The sequence below is a fragment of the Salvelinus fontinalis genome, chromosome 24 (genome assembly GCF_029448725.1).
Source record: "Salvelinus fontinalis isolate EN_2023a chromosome 24, ASM2944872v1, whole genome shotgun sequence".
NCBI lineage: Eukaryota > Metazoa > Chordata > Actinopteri > Salmoniformes > Salmonidae > Salvelinus > Salvelinus fontinalis.
Window position 1 is genome coordinate 22,931,227 of NC_074688.1, and position 20,834 is coordinate 22,952,060.

General features: G+C 43.6%; 1 protein-coding gene across 6 annotated transcripts in view; it reads left to right on the forward strand.

The window, feature by feature from the left end:
- The first annotated feature begins 232 nt into the window (after nt 1–232).
- Nucleotides 233–20,834, forward strand: part of ncam1b (neural cell adhesion molecule 1b) — a 118,470-nt gene continuing 97,868 nt past the window's right edge. For 3 of the 6 annotated variants that reach the window (XM_055880218.1, XM_055880219.1, XM_055880220.1), the window contains exon 1: nt 233–517. In XM_055880218.1, the coding sequence (XP_055736193.1) occupies nt 466–517 (52 nt within the window). In that variant the 5' untranslated portion in view covers nt 233–465. The remainder of the gene's footprint in view (nt 518–20,834) is intronic. The other 3 variants (XM_055880222.1, XM_055880223.1, XM_055880221.1) reach the window with 2 other exon arrangements.

Genomic DNA, 20,834 nt, shown 5'->3' on the forward strand with positions numbered 1-20,834 from the left:
AGAAAGTGTCCGTCTAGATCTTTCCTGTATTAGCATCATATCACAGCTTTGTAGTTTGATTTTAAATGGATATTTTGAATATGTCAAAATGTTGAATAATGGTATGCCGATTCGAATAGACCTTTAGTTTATGTTCGACCTATTTTGAATCAAAAGGTAAGAGGTCCACGGACTACTGCGCATAGCGCACTATTTTACAGTAAATCCTTGTGATTCCGATTGGGCGGATTAATTCATGTGTGTATGGAGGCAGTGGCTTTGTCACTCATTCTTTGAACAGTGTGCTGGCGCTGGTCTTCTGCCGTTACTACATCGATAATAAACTATAAATACTACCAATTTGCCATACAAAAAATAAATAGCTAGCAATATGGAAATGTATTCTTTTTGAAAATATCAAGAACAACCACATACTACAGGGACCACATTCTTAAGCCATTTGCCTGGTCTAAACAAGGAGTTGCAATGATCCACGCGAAGGATATCATTTTAGCCTTCCTTCTCGTGGGCTCTACAGGTAAGATGGCTAAGCTAATGTTACTGTTTTTCCTAATGGCTGCTATTCATGCCAGGTATTTGATAAAATACTCGAATCAGGAAAAAGGTGGACTGTGCGTCCATGACAATCCCCATCCATTGAAGGACTGTGTACAGTACATGTCCCTCCTTCGGCAGTAGCAGGTGGATGGATGAAGGACGATTGTACAATACAACGTTTTTGAATGAGATGGTATTTTAATGTGAATTGGCTGGTTAGCTGCTGCCACGCAGTTAGGGATGTTGTAAACATATTCTGCCATGGTGTACACGATTAAACATTTTCTTAGTTAAGAATGCATGACTTTATTTAATATATAGCAAGTTGTTTTATCATATTCTTAGGACAAGTATAATTTTCATAACTGTTAGCTAACTAGCAACACATCAGCATTGCCCCTTCCAGCAAGGCATTTCAATTCTGCTCAGACAATTTGGCATGCACATGTGATAGGTTGAAGTTAATTTCATTACATTATAGGGTTTATCTTTTGTCGTCATATCACCAGTAATTGCATTGATATAGAATACAGTATGAATGTGTCTATTGGATGGATAGCGTTTAAGACACTCCTTACGTGCGTACATCAATGCATATGTTGCTACTCAGTAACTCTCCTCCTGGTCATCTCCCAAACATCATCATGACTCCGGTCCTCGAGCCTAGTATCCGTCCGTAGGCGGGAGAGCGACTGCACGCAAACTGACATTTCGCCATCACTGAAGGATTGTGTGAAATTGAGATTAAGCTACTGTCACAAGTGTGGCTACTTTCACTCGCTTACATTTTGTCAGCATCCATTTAACCTATGGTCCAGGTCCACACCTGTGTGGTCCAGCCCTGTCAGCAGTTTTTACAACAATTTCAAAGATTTTACTGAGTTACAGTTCATATAAGGAAATCAGTCAATTTAAAATAAGTAATTGGGCCGTAATATATCGATTTCACATGACTTGGAATACAGATATGCATCTGTTGGTCACAAATACCTTAAGGTAGGGGCGTGGATCAGAAAACCAGTCAGTATTGGGTGTGACAACCATTTGCCTCATGCAGCCAGACACATCTACTTCGCATAGAGTTGATCAGGCTGTTACTTGTGGCCTGTGGAATGTTGTCCCACTCCTCTTCAATGGCTGTGCCAAGTTGCTGGATATTGGCGGGAACTGGAACACACTGTCCTACACCTCAATCAAAAGCATCCTGAACAGGCTCAATGGGTGACATGTCTGGTGAGTATGCAGGCCATGGAAGAACTGGGACATTTTCATCTTCCAGTAATTGTGAAAAGATCCTTGCGACATGGGTGGGGCATTGCATTATCATGCTGAAACATGAGGAGATGGTGGCAGATGAATGGTACAACAATGGGCCTCAGGATTTCGTCACGGTATCTCTGTGCATTTAAATTGCCATCAATAAAATGCAATTGTGTTCGTTGTCCGTAGCTTATGCCTGCCTATACCATAATCCTACCGTCACCATGGGGAAAACAGCGCGCCCACACAACGCCATCTGCAGATGCGCTTCCCTGAGACGGTTTCTGATAGTTTGTACAGAAATTCTTCGGTTGTGCAAAGCCACAGTTTCATCAGCTGTCTGGGTGGCTGGCCTCAGACGATCCCGCAGGTGAAGAAGCCGGATGTGAAATGATGTTGGAAGCGGCTTATGGTAGAGAAATGGACATTCAATTAATAGGAAACAGCTCTAGTGGACATTGCACGCTACCTCAACTTGAGACATCTGTGACATTGTGTTGTGTGACAAAATAGCACATTTTAGAGTGGCCATCTATTGTGCCCAGCTCAAGGTGCATCTGTGTAATGATCATGCTGTTTAATCAGCTTCTTGATATGCCACACCTATCAGGTGGATGGATTATCTTGGCAAAGGAGAAATGCTCACTAACAGGGATGCAAGCATTTGAGAGAAATAATATTTTTGTGCGAATGGAACATTTCTGGGATCTTTTATTTTAGCTCATGAAACATGGTACCAACACTTTACATGTTGCATTTTATGTTTTTGTTCAGTATAGATTGTGATGAAAAAAAATGGACTTCAATGGGTTGATATCACTCATGATGGTCAAGCAGAGATAACTCTTTCGATGTTACTGAGCTATGAATCCAGCAAGGCTTCTCATTCTCAACAAAGCAAAGCCCCTAAGATTACGATTAAGATCACTTTATTGGTCAATTGCACACAAGGTCCAACAGAGATTTGACTTCAGCTTTTAACACACCCCCTCCGAAAGACACACATACACAAGTGTTCAAAAGTTTGGGGTCACTTAGAAATGTCCTTGTATTTGAAAGAAAAGCATATTTATTGTCCATTAAAATAACATCAAATTGATCAGAAATACAGTGTAGACATTGCTAAGGTTGTAAATGACTATTGTAGCTGGAAATGGCAGATTTCTTTTTATGGAATATCTACATAGGCGTACAGAGGCCCATTATCAGCAACCATCACTCCTGTGTTCCAATGGCACGTTGTGTTAGCTAATCCAAGTTTATCATTTAAAAGGCTACTTGATCATTAGAAAACCCATGTTTGAAAACTGTTCTGATTAAAGAAGCAATAAAACTGGCCTTCTTTAGACTAGTTGAGTATCTGGAGCATCAGCATTTGTGGGTTCGATTACAGGCTCAAAATGGCCAGAAACAAAGAACTTTCTTCTGAAACTTGGTAGTCTATTTTTGCCTCACAAGTCCTCAACTGGCAGCTTCATTAAATAGTACTCGCAAAACACCAGTCTCAACGACATCAGAGAAGAGGAGACTCAGGGATGCTGGTCTTTTTTCAGTGGGGTGAAAATCTGTCCAAGTTAGTATACAGACACCCTTGCATGTTTTTATAGCCTACCCAATCTATTGGTGGTGCGTAGGTGCAGGAATCCAAGTATTTCCCTACTTGATTATAAAACATGGCCACTATTGTCTTGTGTTATAATAAAACATAGGCCTATTCATCGACAAATAGGCTTCTTATCTTGGGAATCTGTGATTGCATCTCTCTTTGTGTCTCACTTTGGCTATAAAATCATGTTAATGATGGTCATATATGTAGCTAGAAGTGTGATAAATGCTTCGTTAACATACTAGATCGTTACTGAAGGTTTTAGTGGTGATGCTCACTCAACTGATAGTCTACACGCTGTGTGTGACTCATCTCTGTGATGTCACCTCCTGATATGGTGACGAGTTACAGTCCTCAAGCTTTAGCTGGGATGGAGGCTGAGCCTGCTAATAATGCTGCATTCCTCCCAGGAGCAGAACACGGTGTTACTCCCCTGAGATTCTATAGTAGTGCGAGAAGGAGATGCTAATTGGAAAGGTTGTTCCTCTCAACATATCAGCCATTTGAATATACATTTTGGCTAGAATATCCTCAAATGCTGTTAACTTTACTGTATCTTAAAAAAGTAGGCCTTTTGATGCTTTTCCACATCTGTCGATGGTTTTATATCAACCTAATCTCATAGTTTCACGTCGGAATTTGCTTTAATTGGATTTTTGAACCATGAATTATGCGTGGTTACAGGGTTAATTCCGTGTGGTTACAGGTAGGGATGAACGATATATCGGTGAACATATTGGAAATGGCCAATATTAGCTAAAATTGCCAACATCGGTATCGGCCGATGTCTAGTTTAATGCCCCGATGTGCAAAACCGATGTCAAAGCTGACGTAATTACGCCACGTAAAATTTTGCGCTATATGTGCAACACAGCATTCCTAAACTATCCCACAATGTCTGCTGTGTGGATCGAGCATTCAACAAGTTGAGCAGTCATTTGAAAGAGTAAAGACATTTCAGTGAGACAACTCAAAGGCGAAATCCGTTAAAGCCAAGATAATGGAATTCATTGCCCTTGACAATCAACCGTTCGCTGTCGTGGGTGATGTTGGCTTTCGCCGACTGGTTGAGCACCAGTATACACTACCAAGTAAACTGTTTTTCAGATGCTGCCCTACCGGAGTTACACAGTAATAGCGTCACTGCTATTAGCTTCACGACATACATACTATGGTACGCCATTTGTGTCTGCGTGTCAAAAAAGATACAGTAGCACTGTCAAAGCTGTACAAAAAAGTCTGCAAACAAGCAAACACCGGCCACGAACGATGTGTTTAGAATACCGCATTGGTAATAAAGCATAATTTGTTTGACCGCAACTTCTGGGGTAGCTAGTTTTAGCTTGGTACCTAGTTAGCACCAATACAACCAGCCGGAAAACAATGACCAGTGGAACCTGCAATCATTTTCATTATTCTTAGCAATGATTTAGGAATCTTTGTAAAGTACTCACTTCTGTTCATGAAAATAAGTAGCTAGTCAGCAACTTAACCCTGTTGCCCAAAGCTAACGTTATAAGCAGCCAGCTAGCTTCATCTGGCTTGTGAGGCTCGACCGCACCGGGTTATGTGTTGTGAAGCTAGCCACAATAAGGATTAGGCACAATAGTGGAATTTGCCCTTTGCCTTCAAAATAAAAGTATGTCATTGACAGTGATGCAAATGAATACAAATTGTAGATTAATGCCATTCTTTTATTTTGAAGGCTAACCACAAAGTCCACTATTGTGGCTAATCAAATAAGAACTGTCTTATAAATTAGGGTTATTTTAGATGATGACAACTAGCTAACTATAGCTAGCTAGCTAACTATAGCTACTGAAACAGATGTTGTGTTATTTGACACGTCAAATAGTGTTACGGTGTTTGGGTCTGCGTGCATGCATGCAACTGAGGTGTGGAATTTGTGAGGCTGGCCAAATAATCCACAAGGAAATCCTGTTTGAGATTGAAACGACTGAACAAATGAACAACGAAACGACACAGCAAGTAAGTAAAATAAATAGGTTTTGATTATATTTTACTGGTAATCGGGACATACGTAAATGCCAACAAAATAACTTTTTTGTGTGCGTGTAACCTTTATTTAACTTGGCAAGTCAGTTAAGAACAAATTCTTATTTACAATTGACAGCCCGGACAACGCTGGGCCAATTGTGTGCCGCACTATGGGACTCCCAATCACGGCCGGATGTGATACAGCCTGGATTCGAACCAGGGACTGTAGTGACGCATCTTGTACTGAGATGCAGTGCCTTAGACTGCTGAGTCCATGTGTGTGTTAACTATTTAACTGTACTGGAATGCTTAAAAAGCTGCTAAAATTGTAAATATCGGTATCGGGGTTTTTTTGGCAAGGAAAATATCGGATATCGGTATCGGCCAAAATTGTAATATCGGTGCATCACTAGTTACAGGGTTAATTCCATGTGGTTGCAGGGTTAAAACAGAAACAACTCAAAAGGTTAAGTTTAGGTATTAATTCCAAGTGGTTATTAAGGTTAGGGCTATGGTGTGGGAAAGGTTTAAAACAAAATAATTGTTTCCATTAAGTATCATCAAGTACTTTCCCTGCTTGCTAGTGATAGTGGCCATCGGGTTCTCGTGACCAAGGCAATTCTCCCCCGATTGCTCAGTTTGGCTGGGAAGAGCTATAGGAAGAGTCTTGGTGGTTCCAAACTTCTTCCATTTAAGAATTATGGAGGCCACTATGTTATTGGGGACCTTCAATGCTGCAGACATTTTTTGGTACCCTTCCCCAGATCTGTGCCTCGACACAATCCTGTCTCAGAGCTCTATGGACAATTCCTTCGACCTCATGGCTTGGTTTTTGCTCTGGCATGCACTGTAACCTGTTGGACCATATGTAGACAGGTGTGTGCCTTTCCAAATCATGTCCAATCAATTGAATTTACCACAGGTGGACTCCAATCAAGTTGTAAACACATATCAAGGATGATCAATGGAAACAGTATGCACCTGAGCTCAATTTCGGGCCTCATAACAAAGGGTCTGAATACTTACGTAAAAACTTGTTTTTGCTTTGTCATTGTGGGGTATTGTGTGTAGATTGATGAGGAAAAATGTTTATTTAATCAGTTTTAGAATAAGGCTGTAACGTAACAAAATGTGGAACAAGTCAAGGGGTCTGAACACTTTCCGATTGCACTGTAAGATGGAGAAAGGTTGGAAATGACATGTCAGAGAGAGTCAAAACGTAACCTAGCGTCTGATTCATAATGATTTTGGAGTAACATCTCCATTTCGAGGTTTGTGTTTAGATATATCAGCGGTATGGAGGTTGATGATTACAGTCCTGAACTTGGTGATGCTGGTTAGCCTTCTCTCTATGAATGGTAACTTTGACATCCAAGAAGTAATATCTCAAAGTAGAATATTGGCAGAGGCAGACACAGACGTAGGCTATGCCTCATCTATCCATGGACCGTTTTAGTTCCTGCTGTGACTGTCTGCACAGTCTTATGAGTGGTGATTATGACAACAACAACACTACAGCCAGTCATGTAGGCCTAGGTCTATGTTTGTATTTCTGCTGGATCCTGTCATATGATGGTGATGACCCCAGCCAATCATGTGAGTTGAGGTTTTTCTCCAATCTCAGTTGCCAGGGAATCATAGGATAATCTTCATTCAGATCATAGCTGACCACTTACCAGCATTATCTACTAAAGCTGTGTTTATTTGTAAACACACTGAAATCAGGACGCAATGGCCAGTGCTCTTTCTTCATATTGAACAGCATGGACATACCTGCAGTGAGCTTTCACCCAGGGCTCCTCCATTACAACCTTCTCTGAGAAGAATAAGCTTATGTACAGAACGTTATAACACCCTTACTAGCCTACACTTAGTTGCTGGACTGCTATCTTTAGTTCAGCTGGTGTTTGAATAGCATGTGTTTCTTAAGCTGTTTATGGCTGGGCTCCCTCTCAGACAAGCTGCTTGGCAGCTTGGAGCACTTAGCATGTACAGTAAAACTTCTCTTTCAATATGGCTTTTAAGTAACGTTTATTAATCCTATTTTATGGCTGTATTATCAATACACCTTAATAACTGTATATTTGATGTGTTGTGGACTAAGTTGTTGGATCAAGCCAAAATTCATGTCTGCATTTTATCCTTAAAGCCCAGTTGGCATCTGCCTTTACTTATCCTCAACCCTGTATAGGCAGCTGTGAGTTTGTGGGTTTGTGCATGCGTGCGTGCGTGCAACTGAGGTGTGGATCTTGTGAGGCTGGCCAAATAATCCACAAGGAAATATTTCCCAGTACAAAATGATGATGATCTCAGATTGACGACCAGACCCAACTGGGATCATGGGGTGTTTGAATTCCTCTTGGATGGAGGAGCTACAGCAATGGATGGATATGGATGGAGGATCTAGGAGGAATGTATGGATGAAGGATTCATTAAAACCAAAGTATGCATTGTTGGATATTCTGGATATCCAGCAGAGCAGAGCCTCTCTCAGAGGGGTAGGAGAGGACTGCTGCAGCCTTCCTCAGCCTCCCCTTTGATGGTAAGTGGAGCAGACAGATCCAGGCCTCTGAGAGATGCTTGGCCCTAGGGGACTAAAAACATGACGTTACACATGCACACTAACTCAGTGTTCTGACTAACTCAGTGTTCTGACTACATACAAAACAACACTCACAGTGACTAGGGCAGTGATGGTCATGGAATTTTGGATGACAGTTATTGGTCAGTCAAATGATCGCGGTCACCGTTATAACCGTTAGAATAGCAAAGACGTACATTTTCTCCTCTCCTTCGCTCCTGACTGCATGTGCTGCTGCTGCAGGGAGAGGGGTGTTGCCTAGCAACAAAGTTTCATCACGTTGTTAAGATTCCATGTTACCGCAGAAACAGACTCTACCGCACGAATGCCATCCCATCTTTAGTCAGCTGTTTGTTCCACAAAACAATATATATATATAATAGAGGTCGACCGATTATTCGGAATGGCCAATTAATTAGGGCCGATTTCTAGTTTTCATAACAATCGGTAATCGGCATTTTTGGACACCAATCATGGCCGATTACATTGCCCTCCACGAGGAGACTGCTTGGCAGGCTGACTACCTGTTATGCGAGTGCAGCAAGGAGCCAAGGTAAGGTGCTAGCTAGCATTAAACGTATCTTATAAAAAACAATCAATCTTAACATAATCACTAGTTAACTACACATGGTTGATGATATTACTAGTTTATCTAGCTTGTTCCTGCGTTGCATATAATCGATGCGGTGCCTGTTAATTTATCATTGAATCATAGCCTACTTCGCCAAATGGGTGATTTAACAAGCGCATTCGCGAAAAAAGCACTGTCGTTGCACCAATGTGTACCTAACCATAAACATCAACGCCTTTCTTAAAATCAATACACAAGTATATATTTTTAAACCTGCATATTTAGTTAATATTGCCTGCTAACATGAATTTATTTTAACTAGGGAAATTGTGTCACTTCTCTTGCGTTCTGTGCAACAGAGTCAGGGTATATGCAGCCGCTTGGGCCGCCTGGATCGTTGCGAACTGTGTGAAGACTTTCTTCCTAACAAAGACAGCTAACTTCGCCAAACGGGGGATGATTTAACAAAAGCGCAATCGCAATCGTTGCACGAATGTACCGAACCATAAACATCAATGCCTTTCTTAAAATCAATACACAGAAGTATATATTTTTAAACCTGCATATTTAGTTAAAAGAAATTCATGTTAGCCGGCAATATTAAACTAGGGAAATTGTGTCACTTCTCTTGTGTTCATTGCACTCAGAGCCAGGGTGTAACGGGCTGTTGGAAGGAGAGGACCAAGGTGCAGCGTGGTACGTGTTCATATTTATTTATTGAACACTGAAATAACAAAAATAACAAAGAGAACGACCGAAACAGTTCTGGCTGGTGCAGACACAAAACAGAAAACAACTACCCACAACACACAGGTGGGAAAAGGCTACCTAAGTATGGTTCTCAATCAGAGACAACGATAGACAGCTGCCTCTGATTGAGAACCACACCCGGCCAAACACATAGAACTAGACAACATAGAACAAAACATAGAATGCCCACCCCAACTCACGCCCTGACCAAACCAAAATAGAGACATAAAAAAGGAACTAAGGTCAGGGCGTGACACAGGGTATATGCAACAGTTTGGGCCGCCTGGCTCGTTGCGAACTAATTTGCCAGAATTATACATAATTATGACATAACATTGAAGGTTGTGCAATGTAACAGGAATATTTACACTTATGGATGCCACCCGTTAGATAAAATACGGAACGGTTCCGTATTTCACTGAAAGAATAAACGTTTTGTTTTCGAAATGATAGTTTCCGGATTTGACCATATTAATGACCTAAGGCTCGTATTTCTGTGTGTTATTATATTATAATTAAGTCTATGATTTGATAGAGCAGTCTGACTGAGCGGTGGTAGGCAGCAGCAGGCTAGAAAGCGTTCATTCAAACAGCACTTTACTGCGTTTGCAGCAGCTCTTAGCAATGCTTGCTTCACAGCACTATTTATGACTTCAAGCCTATCAACTCCCGAGATTAGGATGGCAATACTAAAGTACCTATTAGAACATCCAATAGTCAAAGGTAAATTAAATACAAATGGTATAGAGAGAAATAGTCCTATAATAACTACATCCTAAAACTTCTTACCTGGGAATATTGAAGACTCATGTTAAAAGGAACCACCAGCTTTCATATGTTCTCATATGAAACTTAAACATTAGCTTTTTTACATGGCACATATTGCACTTTTACTTTCTTATCCAACACTTTGTTTTTGCATTATTTAAACCTGTTTCTTTTTTTTTGCATTATTTAAACCATTATTTAAACATGTTTCATTATTTGTTTGAGACTAAATAGATTTTATTGATGTATTATATTAAGTTAAAATAAAAGTGTTCATTGTTCATTCAGTATTGTTGTAATTGTCATTATTACAAATATATATATATATATAAAAATCGTCCGATTAATCGGTATCGGCTTTTTTTGGTCCTCCAATATTCGGTATCGGTATCGGCGTTGAAAAATCATAATCGGTCGACCTCTAGTATATAATGGTTATGGTGGTTATTTTATTTTCAAGATGGTTTTCATCCAAAGTCCTCAGTTACACGTTTATATGGTAATTGTGCCAGTCCTAACAGTGACCCTCTCAGTAGTGATGGGGGGGAAAAATGGATTCTGTTACATATTGGGATATTATTTTTGACGATATATCGTATCGTTTTGACAATACCACATTATAATGTTTGTGCTAATTGGCTGTACCTGCACCAAAACAGTATTTTTCCATCACAGCTTGTTCTCCATCTTCTTTAACTTCTCTGCGCTACGGATCCTTTTTACGGGATCATTTTCCTAAACAACCGCTGAATTGCAGGGCGCAAAATATTACAAAAAGTATTTATAATCATGCAATCACAAGTGAAATATACCAAAACACAGCTTGGCTTGTTGTTAATCCACCTATCGTGTCAGATTTTGAAAATATGCTTTACAGAGAAAGAAATCCAAGCTTTTGTGAGTTTATCAATCAATGCTAGAACAGCTAGCCCCAAGTTAGCATGGTCACGAAAAGTCAGAAACAATCAAATTAATCGCTTACCTTTGATAATCTTCGGATGTTTGCACTCACGAGACTCCTAGTTACACAATAAATGTTCTTTTTGTTTGATAAATATTACTTTTATTATAAAAAAACGCCATTTGGGTTGCGCGTTATGTTCAGAAAACTAAACCCTCGTTCCGTTCGACGAAAATTCCAAAAAGTATACGTAATGGTCGTAGAAACATGTCAAATGTTTTTTATAATCAATCCTCAGGTTGTTTTTAAACATAACCGATAATATTTCAACCGGACCGTAACCTATTCAATAAGAGAGAAAAAGAAAATGGAGAGCTACCCTCTCGCGCGCAGGAACTAATCAGAGGACACCTGACTACTTTTGAAAAATCGCGCTCATTTTTCAAAATAAAAGCCTGAAACTATGTCTAAAGCCTGGTCACAGCCTGAGGAAGCCATTGGAAAAGGAATCTGGTTGATACCCCTAAATATGGAAGAAAGACGGGCCAGGAAACACAGATAAAAAAATATATATATATTTTCTCAGGTTTTCGCCTGCAGAATCAGTTTTGTTATACTCACAGACAATATTTTGACAGTTTTGGAAACTTTGGAGTGTTTTCTATCCTAATCTGTAAATTATATGCATATTCTACGATCTGGACCTGAGAAATAGTCTGTTTACCTTGGGAATGTTAAAAATCTGACCCCTGGCGTCAAGAGGTTAAGTAGGGAGCCAATTTGTTTTCAGCACTTTTATTTCCATGATTGACCAAAACTCGTTTTCTCATGGGTCTCTCTTGTCCTTCTGCAACAGATACAGTGCATTCGGAAAGTATTCAGACCCTTTGACTTTTTTCACGTTTTGTTAACGTTACAGCCTTATTCTAAAATTGATTAAATCAAAAAATCCTCATCAATCACACAATACCCCATAATGATAAAGAGAAAACAGGTTTTATATTTTTTTGCAAATGTATAAAAAATACAACAACACAGAAATACCTTATTTACATAAGTATTCAGACCCTTTGTTATGAGTCTTGAAATTGAGCTCAGGTGCATCCTTTTTCCATTGATCATATTTGAGATGTGAATGTGAATTCAATTAATTGGACATGATTTGGAAAGGCACACACCTGTTTATATAAGGTCCAACAGTTGATAGTTCACGTCAGAGCAAAAACCAAGCCATGAGGTCGAAGGAATTGTCCATAGAGCTCCGAGACAGGATTATGGAAAAAGTAAAGAGGTCTGAATACTTTCCGAATGCACTGTATATGATGAGCAATATGTTTGGAACATTGCATCTCAATAAAATCACAGTATCGGCACTTAGGTATCGTGATAATATCATATTGTGAGGTCCCTGGCAATTCCCAGCTCTACCTCTCAGACACTATCAGAGGGATGACTTCCGACCCCCAGGGTTGCTGTGTGCTACACAGTGTCTGCTGCTTTTGTCACTGATTAGAATAAAAATGTATGCCTCTGTCATTTTCATTAATAATATTATATAGCAAGGGCTAGTTTTCCATTGATCAGCAGCTATTATAAATACAGTTTATTGTTGTACAATTTTCTACCTTTCTCCATAGTTGTCTTGTTTCACTGTTTGCCCTTCAGGCTGAAGGGAACATAACATATATAAAAGCTGTCTGACTTGGTCGATGTTTTGTCAAAGCAGCAGCTGGCTGCCGATATAGTCTAGTTGGAGCACAGATTGGGTTTTAGCGCTTCAGATAATACAATTAAACATAAACGAATAATGGTATTCGCCATTTCACAAATAATGGTTACCTTGGTATTGGCAGATCATTTGGTATTAGATCAGGATTTCTAATCAGACTTGGCAATGGGGTGAAAACAACCTGTCTTTTCAGAATAGCCACTTTCTTATTACCTGTTTGAGCTGTTGATTAGACGGTATTCTTATCCGCTGTCAACATAACTCAGTGACGGTGGCAGTCAGATTAGTCATGTTCTTGAGCTTTGGGTTAGGGTCCACCACCAGCTCTTTCCTTTTGTGGCTTGTTTTGTTGAGAGCATCCCATCAGTCCATATTACATCATCTTATAATGATGGTTGTTATAGAGGAGCAATTAGAGAAGTATGGGCCATGATTAGGACTGTTGCAGTGACCGGGTGGCGGTGACAGTGTTACCGGCACACCAGCAGTCATGAGCGCAGTAAAATTCCACGTGACCATTGAGTCATGGTCATCTCCTTTTATGCACTCTGGACATGCTTTGGTAGTACCAAACTTGCTAACTACCATCAGGTCCTAATGGCCTGCTACTCAGGGCTCTATTGTCCCTCTAACCACTCTGACATCAATGCAAATTAAATGGAAAATCACATCAAACACTTCTCATCAAAACAGTAGGCCTATCAAACTCACCTCACTGTGATGATCAATTTGAAGAAAGAAGTTCAACAGCAGGTTTAAATGTTGTGGACGTATTTTCTAAGACTAACACAACGAAATGGACAGCGCTTTCTAAGGTGAGGATTATTTCAAAACACCCATACACATATTAGAGCTTATGCATATGCATAGGCTTATGAGCCCAAGCCCCCCAAAATGTACCTGAATTAAAATTAGGATTGTGCCCTTTTACAATACATAGCCTACCGCATATTGCGGATGGCAGAAAAACATGACACAAAACTGATTTAAGAGGTATTTGGTACATAATTGGTCTAGCCTTTGAGTGTGGACTGTATTATTATGTACACTGGATGGACTGGTTACCTTATGCTACACTCCAACATTTCTATCCATGAGTCTGGGAGAGAACGTATAGCTGTAAATCTGGGAGAGAACGTATAGCTGTGAGTCTGGGAGAGAACGTATAGCTGTGAGTCTGGGAGAGAACGTATAGCCGTGAGTCTGGGAGAGAACGTATAGCCGTGAGTCTGGGAGAGAACGTATAGCCGTGAGTCTGGGAGAGAACGTATAGCTGTGAGTCTGGGAGAGAACGTATAGCTGTGAGTCTGGGAGAGAACGTATAGCCGTGAGTCTGGGAGAGAACGTATAGCTGTGAGTCTGGGAGAGAACGTATAGCTGTGAGTCTGGGAGAGAACGTATAGCCGTGAGTCTGGGAGAGAACGTATAGCCGTGAGTCTGGGAGAGAACGTATAGCCGTGAGTCTGGGAGAGAACGTATAGCTGTGAGTCTGGGAGAGAACGTATAGCTGTGAGTCTGGGAGAGAACGTATAGCTGTGAGTCTGGGAGAGAACGTATAGCTGTGAGTCTGGGAGAGAACGTATAGCCGTGAGTCTGGGAGAGAACGTATAGCTGTGAGTCTGGGAGAGAACGTATAGCCGTGAGTCTGGGAGAGAACGTATAGCCGTGAGTCTGGGAGAGAACGTATAGCTGTGAGTCTGGGAGAGAACGTATAGCCGTGAGTCTGGGAGAGAACGTATAGCCGTGAGTCTGGGAGAGAACGTATAGCCGTGAGTCTGGGAGAGAACGTATGGCCGTGAGTCTGGGAGAGAACGTATAGCCGTGAGTCTGGGAGAGAACGTATAGCCGTGAGTCTGGGAGAGAACGTATAGCTGTGAGTCTGGGAGAGAACGTATAGCCGTGAGTCTGGGAGAGAACGTATAGCCGTGAGTCTGGGAGAGAACGTATAGCTGTGAGTCTGGGAGAGAACGTATAGCCGTGAGTCTGGGAGAGAACGTATAGCCGTGAGTCTGGGAGAGAACGTATAGCCGTGAGTCTGGGAGAGAACGTATAGCTGTGAGTCTGGGAGAGAACGTATAGCTGTGAGTCTGGGAGAGAACGTATAGCTGTGAGTCTGGGAGAGAACGTATAGCTGTGAGTCTGGGAGAGAACGTATAGCCGTGAGTCTGGGAGAGAACGTATAGCTGTGAGTCTGGGAGAGAACGTATAGCTGTGAGTCTGGGAGAGAACGTATAGCTGTGAGTCTGGGAGAGAACGTATAGCCGTGAGTCTGGGAGAGAACGTATAGCCGTGAGTCTGGGAGAGAATGTATAGCTGTGAGTCTGGGAGAGAACGTATAGCCGTGAGTCTGGGAGAGAACGTATAGCTGTGAGTCTGGGAGAGAACGTATAGCCGTGAGTCTGGGAGAGAACGTATAGCCGTGAGTCTGGGAGAGAACGTATAGCCGTGAGTCTGGGAGAGAACGTATAGCCGTGAGTCTGGGAGAGAATGTATAGCCGTGAGTCTGGGAGAGAATGTATAGCCGTGAGTCTGGGAGAGAACGTATAGCCCTAGGCGATGCTGTTGGTTCAAATTTGTATTTGATTTGAATAGCCCAGTAATAGGGATTTAAAAAATATTTGAATAATTAATTGGGTGACACATTACCTTTAGCTATACAGAATATCTCAACACCGTGCATTTCCATCTCCTCTCTCCTTTATTCATTTCTCGCGCGTGCAGACGGTCTGTCAACAATTTATGAAATGTGTTTCATTGAGAAAACATGTTACTATCAATGTTCCCAAACAGATTTCACTTGGTTTCCTAAATGAAGCACTGGGTAGCTGCAGGAACAATGTTGGAGAGGCCATGGCATACAGTGTTTGGATGGAATATCCCCTGTTGGGCAGAGAGAGCATGCTCCTCGAACAGGAATATCACCTGTCGGGCAGTGAGAGCATGCTCCTCAAACAGGAATATCACCTGTCGGGCAGTGAGAGCATGCTCCTCAAACAGGAATATCACCTGTCGGGCAGTGAGAGCATGCTCCTCAAACAGGAATATCACCTGTCGGGCAGTGAGAGCATGCTCCTCGAACAGGAATATCCCCTGTCGGGCAGTGAGAGCATGCTCCTCGAACAGGAATATCCCCTGTCGGGCAGTGAGAGCATGCTCCTCAAACAGGAATATCATTTACATTACATTTAAGTCATTTAGCAGACGCTCTTATCCAGAGCGACTTACAAATTGGTGCATTCACCTTATGACATCCAGTGGAACAGCCACTTTACAATAGTGCATCTAAATCTTTTAAGGGGGGGGGGGGGGGTCAGAAGGATTGCTTTATCCTATCCTAGGTATTCCTTGAAGAGGTGGGGTTTCAGGTGTCTCTGGAAGGTGGTGATTGACTCCGCTGTCCTGGCGTCGTGAGGGAGTTTGTTCCACCATTGGGGTGCCAGAGCAGCGAACAGTTTTGACTGGGCTGAGCGGGAACTGTACTTCCTCAGTGGTAGGGAGGCGAGCAGGCCAGAGGTGGATGAACGCAGTGCCCTTGTTTGGGTGTAGGGCCTGATCAGAGCCTGGAGGTACTGAGGTGCCGTTCCCCTCACAGCTCTGTAGGCAAGCACCATGGTCTTGTAGCGGATGCGAGCTTCAACTGGAAGCCAGTGGAGAGAGCGGAGGAGCGGGGTGACGTAAGAGAACTTGGGAAGGTTGAACACCAGACGGGCTGCGGCGTTCTGGATGAGTTGTAGGGGTTTAATGGCACAGGCAGGGAGCCCAGCCAACAGCGAGTTGCAGTAATCCAGACGGGAGATGACAAGTGCCTGGATTAGGACCTGCGCCGCTTCCTGTGTGAGGCAGGGTCGTACTCTGCGGATGTTGTAGAGCATGAACCTACAGGAACGGGCCACCGCCTTGATGTTAGTTGAGAACGACAGGGTGTTGTCCAGGATCACGCCAAGGTTCTTAGCGCTCTGGGAGGAGGACACAATGGAGTTGTCAACCGTAATGGCGAGATCATGGAACGGGCAGTCCTTCCCCGGGAGGAAGAGCAGCTCCGTCTTGCCGAGGTTCAGCTTGAGGTGGTGATCCGTCATCCACACTGATATGTCTGCCAGACATGCAGAGATGCGATTCGCCACCTGGTCATCAGAAGGGGGAAAGGAGAAGATTAATTGTGTGTCGTCTGCATAGCAATGATAGGAGAGACCATGTGAGGTTATGACAGAGCCAAGTGACTTGGTGTATAGCGAGAATAGGAGAGGGCCTAGAACAGAGCCCTGGGGGACACCAGTGGTGAGAGCGCGTGGTGAGGAGACAGATTCTCGCCACGCCACCTGGTAGGAGCGACCTGTCAGGTAGGACGCAATCCAAGCGTGGGCCGCGCCGGAGATGCCCAACTCGGAGAGGGTGGAGAGGAGGATCTGATGGTTCACAGTATCGAAGGCAGCCGATAGGTCTAGAAGGATGAGAGGAGAGGAGAGAGAGTTAGCTTTAGCAGTGCGGAGCGCCTCCGTGATACAGAGAAGAGCAGTCTCAGTTGAGTGACTAGTCTTGAAACCTGACTGATTTGGATCAAGAAGGTCATTCTGAGAGAGATAGCAGGAGAGCTGGCCAAGGACGGCACGTTCAAGAGTTTTGGAGAGAAAAGAAAGAAGGGATACTGGTCTGTAGTTGTTGACATCGGAGGGATCGAGTGTAGGTTTTTTCAGAAGGGGTGCAACTCTCGCTCTCTTGAAGACGGAAGGGACGTAGCCAGCAGTCAAGGATGAGTTGATGAGCGAGGTGAGGTAAGTGAGAAGGTCTCCGGAAATGGTCTGGAGAAGAGAGGAGGGGATAGGGTCAAGCGGGCAGGTTGTTGGGCGGCCGGCCGTCACAAGACGCGAGATTTCATCTGGAGAGAGAGGGGAGAAAGAGGTCAGAGCACAGGGTAGGGCAGTGTGAGCAGAACCAGCGGTGTCGTTTGACTTAGCAAACGAGGATCGGATGTCGTCGACCTTCTTTTCGAAATGGTTGACGAAGTCGTCTGCAGAGAGGGAGGAGGGGGGGGGGGGGGGAGGAGGATTCAGGAGGGAGGAGAAGGTGGCAAAGAGCTTCCTAGGGTTAGAGGCAGATGCTTGGAATTTAGAGTGGTAGAAAGTGGCTTTAGCAGCAGAGACAGAAGAGGAAAATGTAGAGAGGAGGGAGTGAAAGGATGCCAGGTCCGCAGGGAGGCGAGTTTTCCTCCATTTCCGCTCGGCTGCCCGGAGCCCTGTTCTGTGAGCTCGCAATGAGTCGTCGAGCCACGGAGCGGGAGGGGAGGACCGAGCCGGCCTGGAGGATAGGGGACATATTGAGTCAAAGGATGCAGAAAGGGAGGAGAGGAGGGTTGAGGAGGCAGAATCAGGAGATAGGTTGGAGAAGGTTTGAGCAGAGGGAAGAGATGATAGGATGGAAGAGGAGAGAGTAGCGGGGGAGAGAGAGCGAAGGTTGGGACGGCACGGTACCATCCGAGTAGGGGCAGTGTGGAAAGTGTTGGATGAGAGCGAGAGGGAAAAGGATACAAGGTAGTGGTCGGAGACTAGGAGGGGAGTTGCAATGAGGTTAGTGGAAGAACAGCATCTGGTAAAGATGAGGTCAAGCGTATTGCCTGCCTTGTGAGTAGGGGGGAAGGTGAGAGGGTGAGGTCAAAAGAGGAGAGGAGTGGAAAGAAGGAGGCAGAGAGGAATGAGTCAAAGGTAGACGTGGGGAGGTTAAAGTCACCCAGAACTGTGAGAGGTGAGCCGTCCTCAGGAAAGGAGCTTATCAAGGCATCAAGCTCATTGATGAACTCTCCGAGGGAACCTGGAGGGCGATAAATGATAAGGATGTTAAGCTTGAAAGGGCTGGTAACTGTGACAGCATGGAATTCAAAGGAGGCGATAGACAGATGGGTAAGGGGAGAAAGAGAGAATGACCACTTGGGAGAGATGAGGATCCCGGTGCCACCACCCCGCTGACCAGAAGCTCTCGGGGTGTGCGAGAACACGTGGGCAGACGAAGAGAGAGCAGTAGGAGTAGCAGTGTTATCTGTGGTGAGCCATGTTTCCGTCAGTGCCAAGAAGTCGATGGACTGGAGGGAAGCATAGGCTGAGATGAGCTCTGCCTTGTTGGCCGCAGATCGGCAGTTCCAGAGGCTACCGGAGACCTGGAACTCCACGTGGGTCGTGCGGGCTGGGACCACCAGGTTAGGGTGGCCGCGGCCACGCGGTGTAAAGCGTTTGTATGGTCTGTGCAGAGAGGAGAGCACAGGGATAGACAAGACACATAGTTGACAGGCTACAGAAGAGGCTACGCTAATGCAAAGGAGATTAGAATGACAAGTGGACTACACGTCTCGAATGTTCAGAAAGTTAAGCTTACGTTGCAAAAAAAATAAAAAAATAAAAAAATAAAATAAAATCTTATTGACTAAAATGATATAGTACTGCTGGCTGGTGAAGTAGGCTGGCTAGCAGTGGCTGCGTTGTTGAAAGTGTAGCTGGCTAGGTAACCTCGACAATTTCTCTAAATTTCTCTAAACTACACAATTATCTTGGATACAAGGACAGCAAAGACAACTATGTAGCTAGCTAACACTACGCTAATCAAGTCGTTCCGTTGTAATGTAAGTTTCTACAGTGCTGCTTGTCGGTAGAAGTTGGCTAGCTAGCAGTGTTAGCTAGCAGTGTTGGCTAGGTAGGAGAACGGCAGCACGGCGGACGAAAATAGCTGGCTAGTTAACCGATAATTACTCAAAACTACACAATTATCTTAGATACAAAGATAGCAAAGACAACTATGTAGCTAGCTGACACTACACTAATCAAGTCGTTCCGTTGTAATGTAATCGTTTCTACAGTGCTGCTATTCGGTGGCTAGCTGGCTAGCTAGCAAGGGTTGACTACGTTATGCTACGTTAGGACGAAAATAGCTGGCTAGCGAACCTCAATAACTACACAATTATCTTTGATACAAAGACGGCTATGTAGCTAGCTAAGTAGCTAGCTAAGATCAAGCAAATCAAAGATAGCAAAGACAACTGTGTAGCTAGCTAACACTACACTAATCAAGTCGTTCCGTTGTAATGCAATCGTTTCTACAGTGCTGCTATTCGGTGGCTAGCTGGCTAGCTAGCAGTGTTGACTACGTTACGTTACGTTAGGACGAAAATAGCTGGCTAGCGAACCTCAATAACTACACAATTATGTTTGATACAAAGACGGCTATGTAGCTAGCTAAGATCAAACAAATCAAACCGTTGTACTATAATGAAAATGAAAATGAAAATGAAATGGTAATACTACCTGTGGAGCGAAGCGGAATGCGGCTACTATCCCCTGTCGGGCAGTGAGAGCATGCTCCTCGAACAGGAATATCCCCTGTCGGGCAGTGAGAGCATGCTCCTCGAACAGGAATATCCCCTGTCGGGCAGTGAGAGCATGCTCCTCAAACAGGAATATCCCCTGTCGGGCAGTGAGAGCATGCTCCTCGAACAGGAATATCACCTGTCTGGCAGTGAGAGCATGCTCCTCAAACAGGAATATCCTCTGTCGGGCAGTGAGAGCATGCTCCTCGAACAGGAATATCACCTGTCTGGCAGTGAGAGCATGCTCCTCAAACAGGAATATCCCCTGTCGGGCAGTGAGAGCATGCTCCTCAAACAGGAATATCACCTGTCGGGCAGTGAGAGCATGCTCCTCAAACAGGAATATCCCCTGTCGGGCAGTGAGAGCATGCTCCTCAAACAGGAATATCCCCTGTCGGGCAGTGAGAGCATGCTCCTCAAACAGGAATATCCCCTGTCGGGCAGTGAGAGCATGCTCCTCAAAAAGGAATATCCCCTGTCGGGCAGTGAGAGCATGCTCCTCAAACAGGAATATCACCTGTCGGGCAGTGAGAGCATGTTCCTCAAACAGGAATATCCCCTGTTGGGCAGAGAGAGCATGTTCCTCAAACAGGAATATCCCCTGTCGGGCAGTGAGAGCATGCTCCTCAAACAGGAATATCCCCTGTTGGGCAGAGAGAGCATGTTCCTCAAACAGGAATATCCCCTGTCGGGCAGTGAGAGCATGTTCCTTAAACAGGAATATCACCTGTCGGGCAGTGAGAGCATGCTCCTCAAACAGGAATAACCCCTGTTGGGCAGAGAGA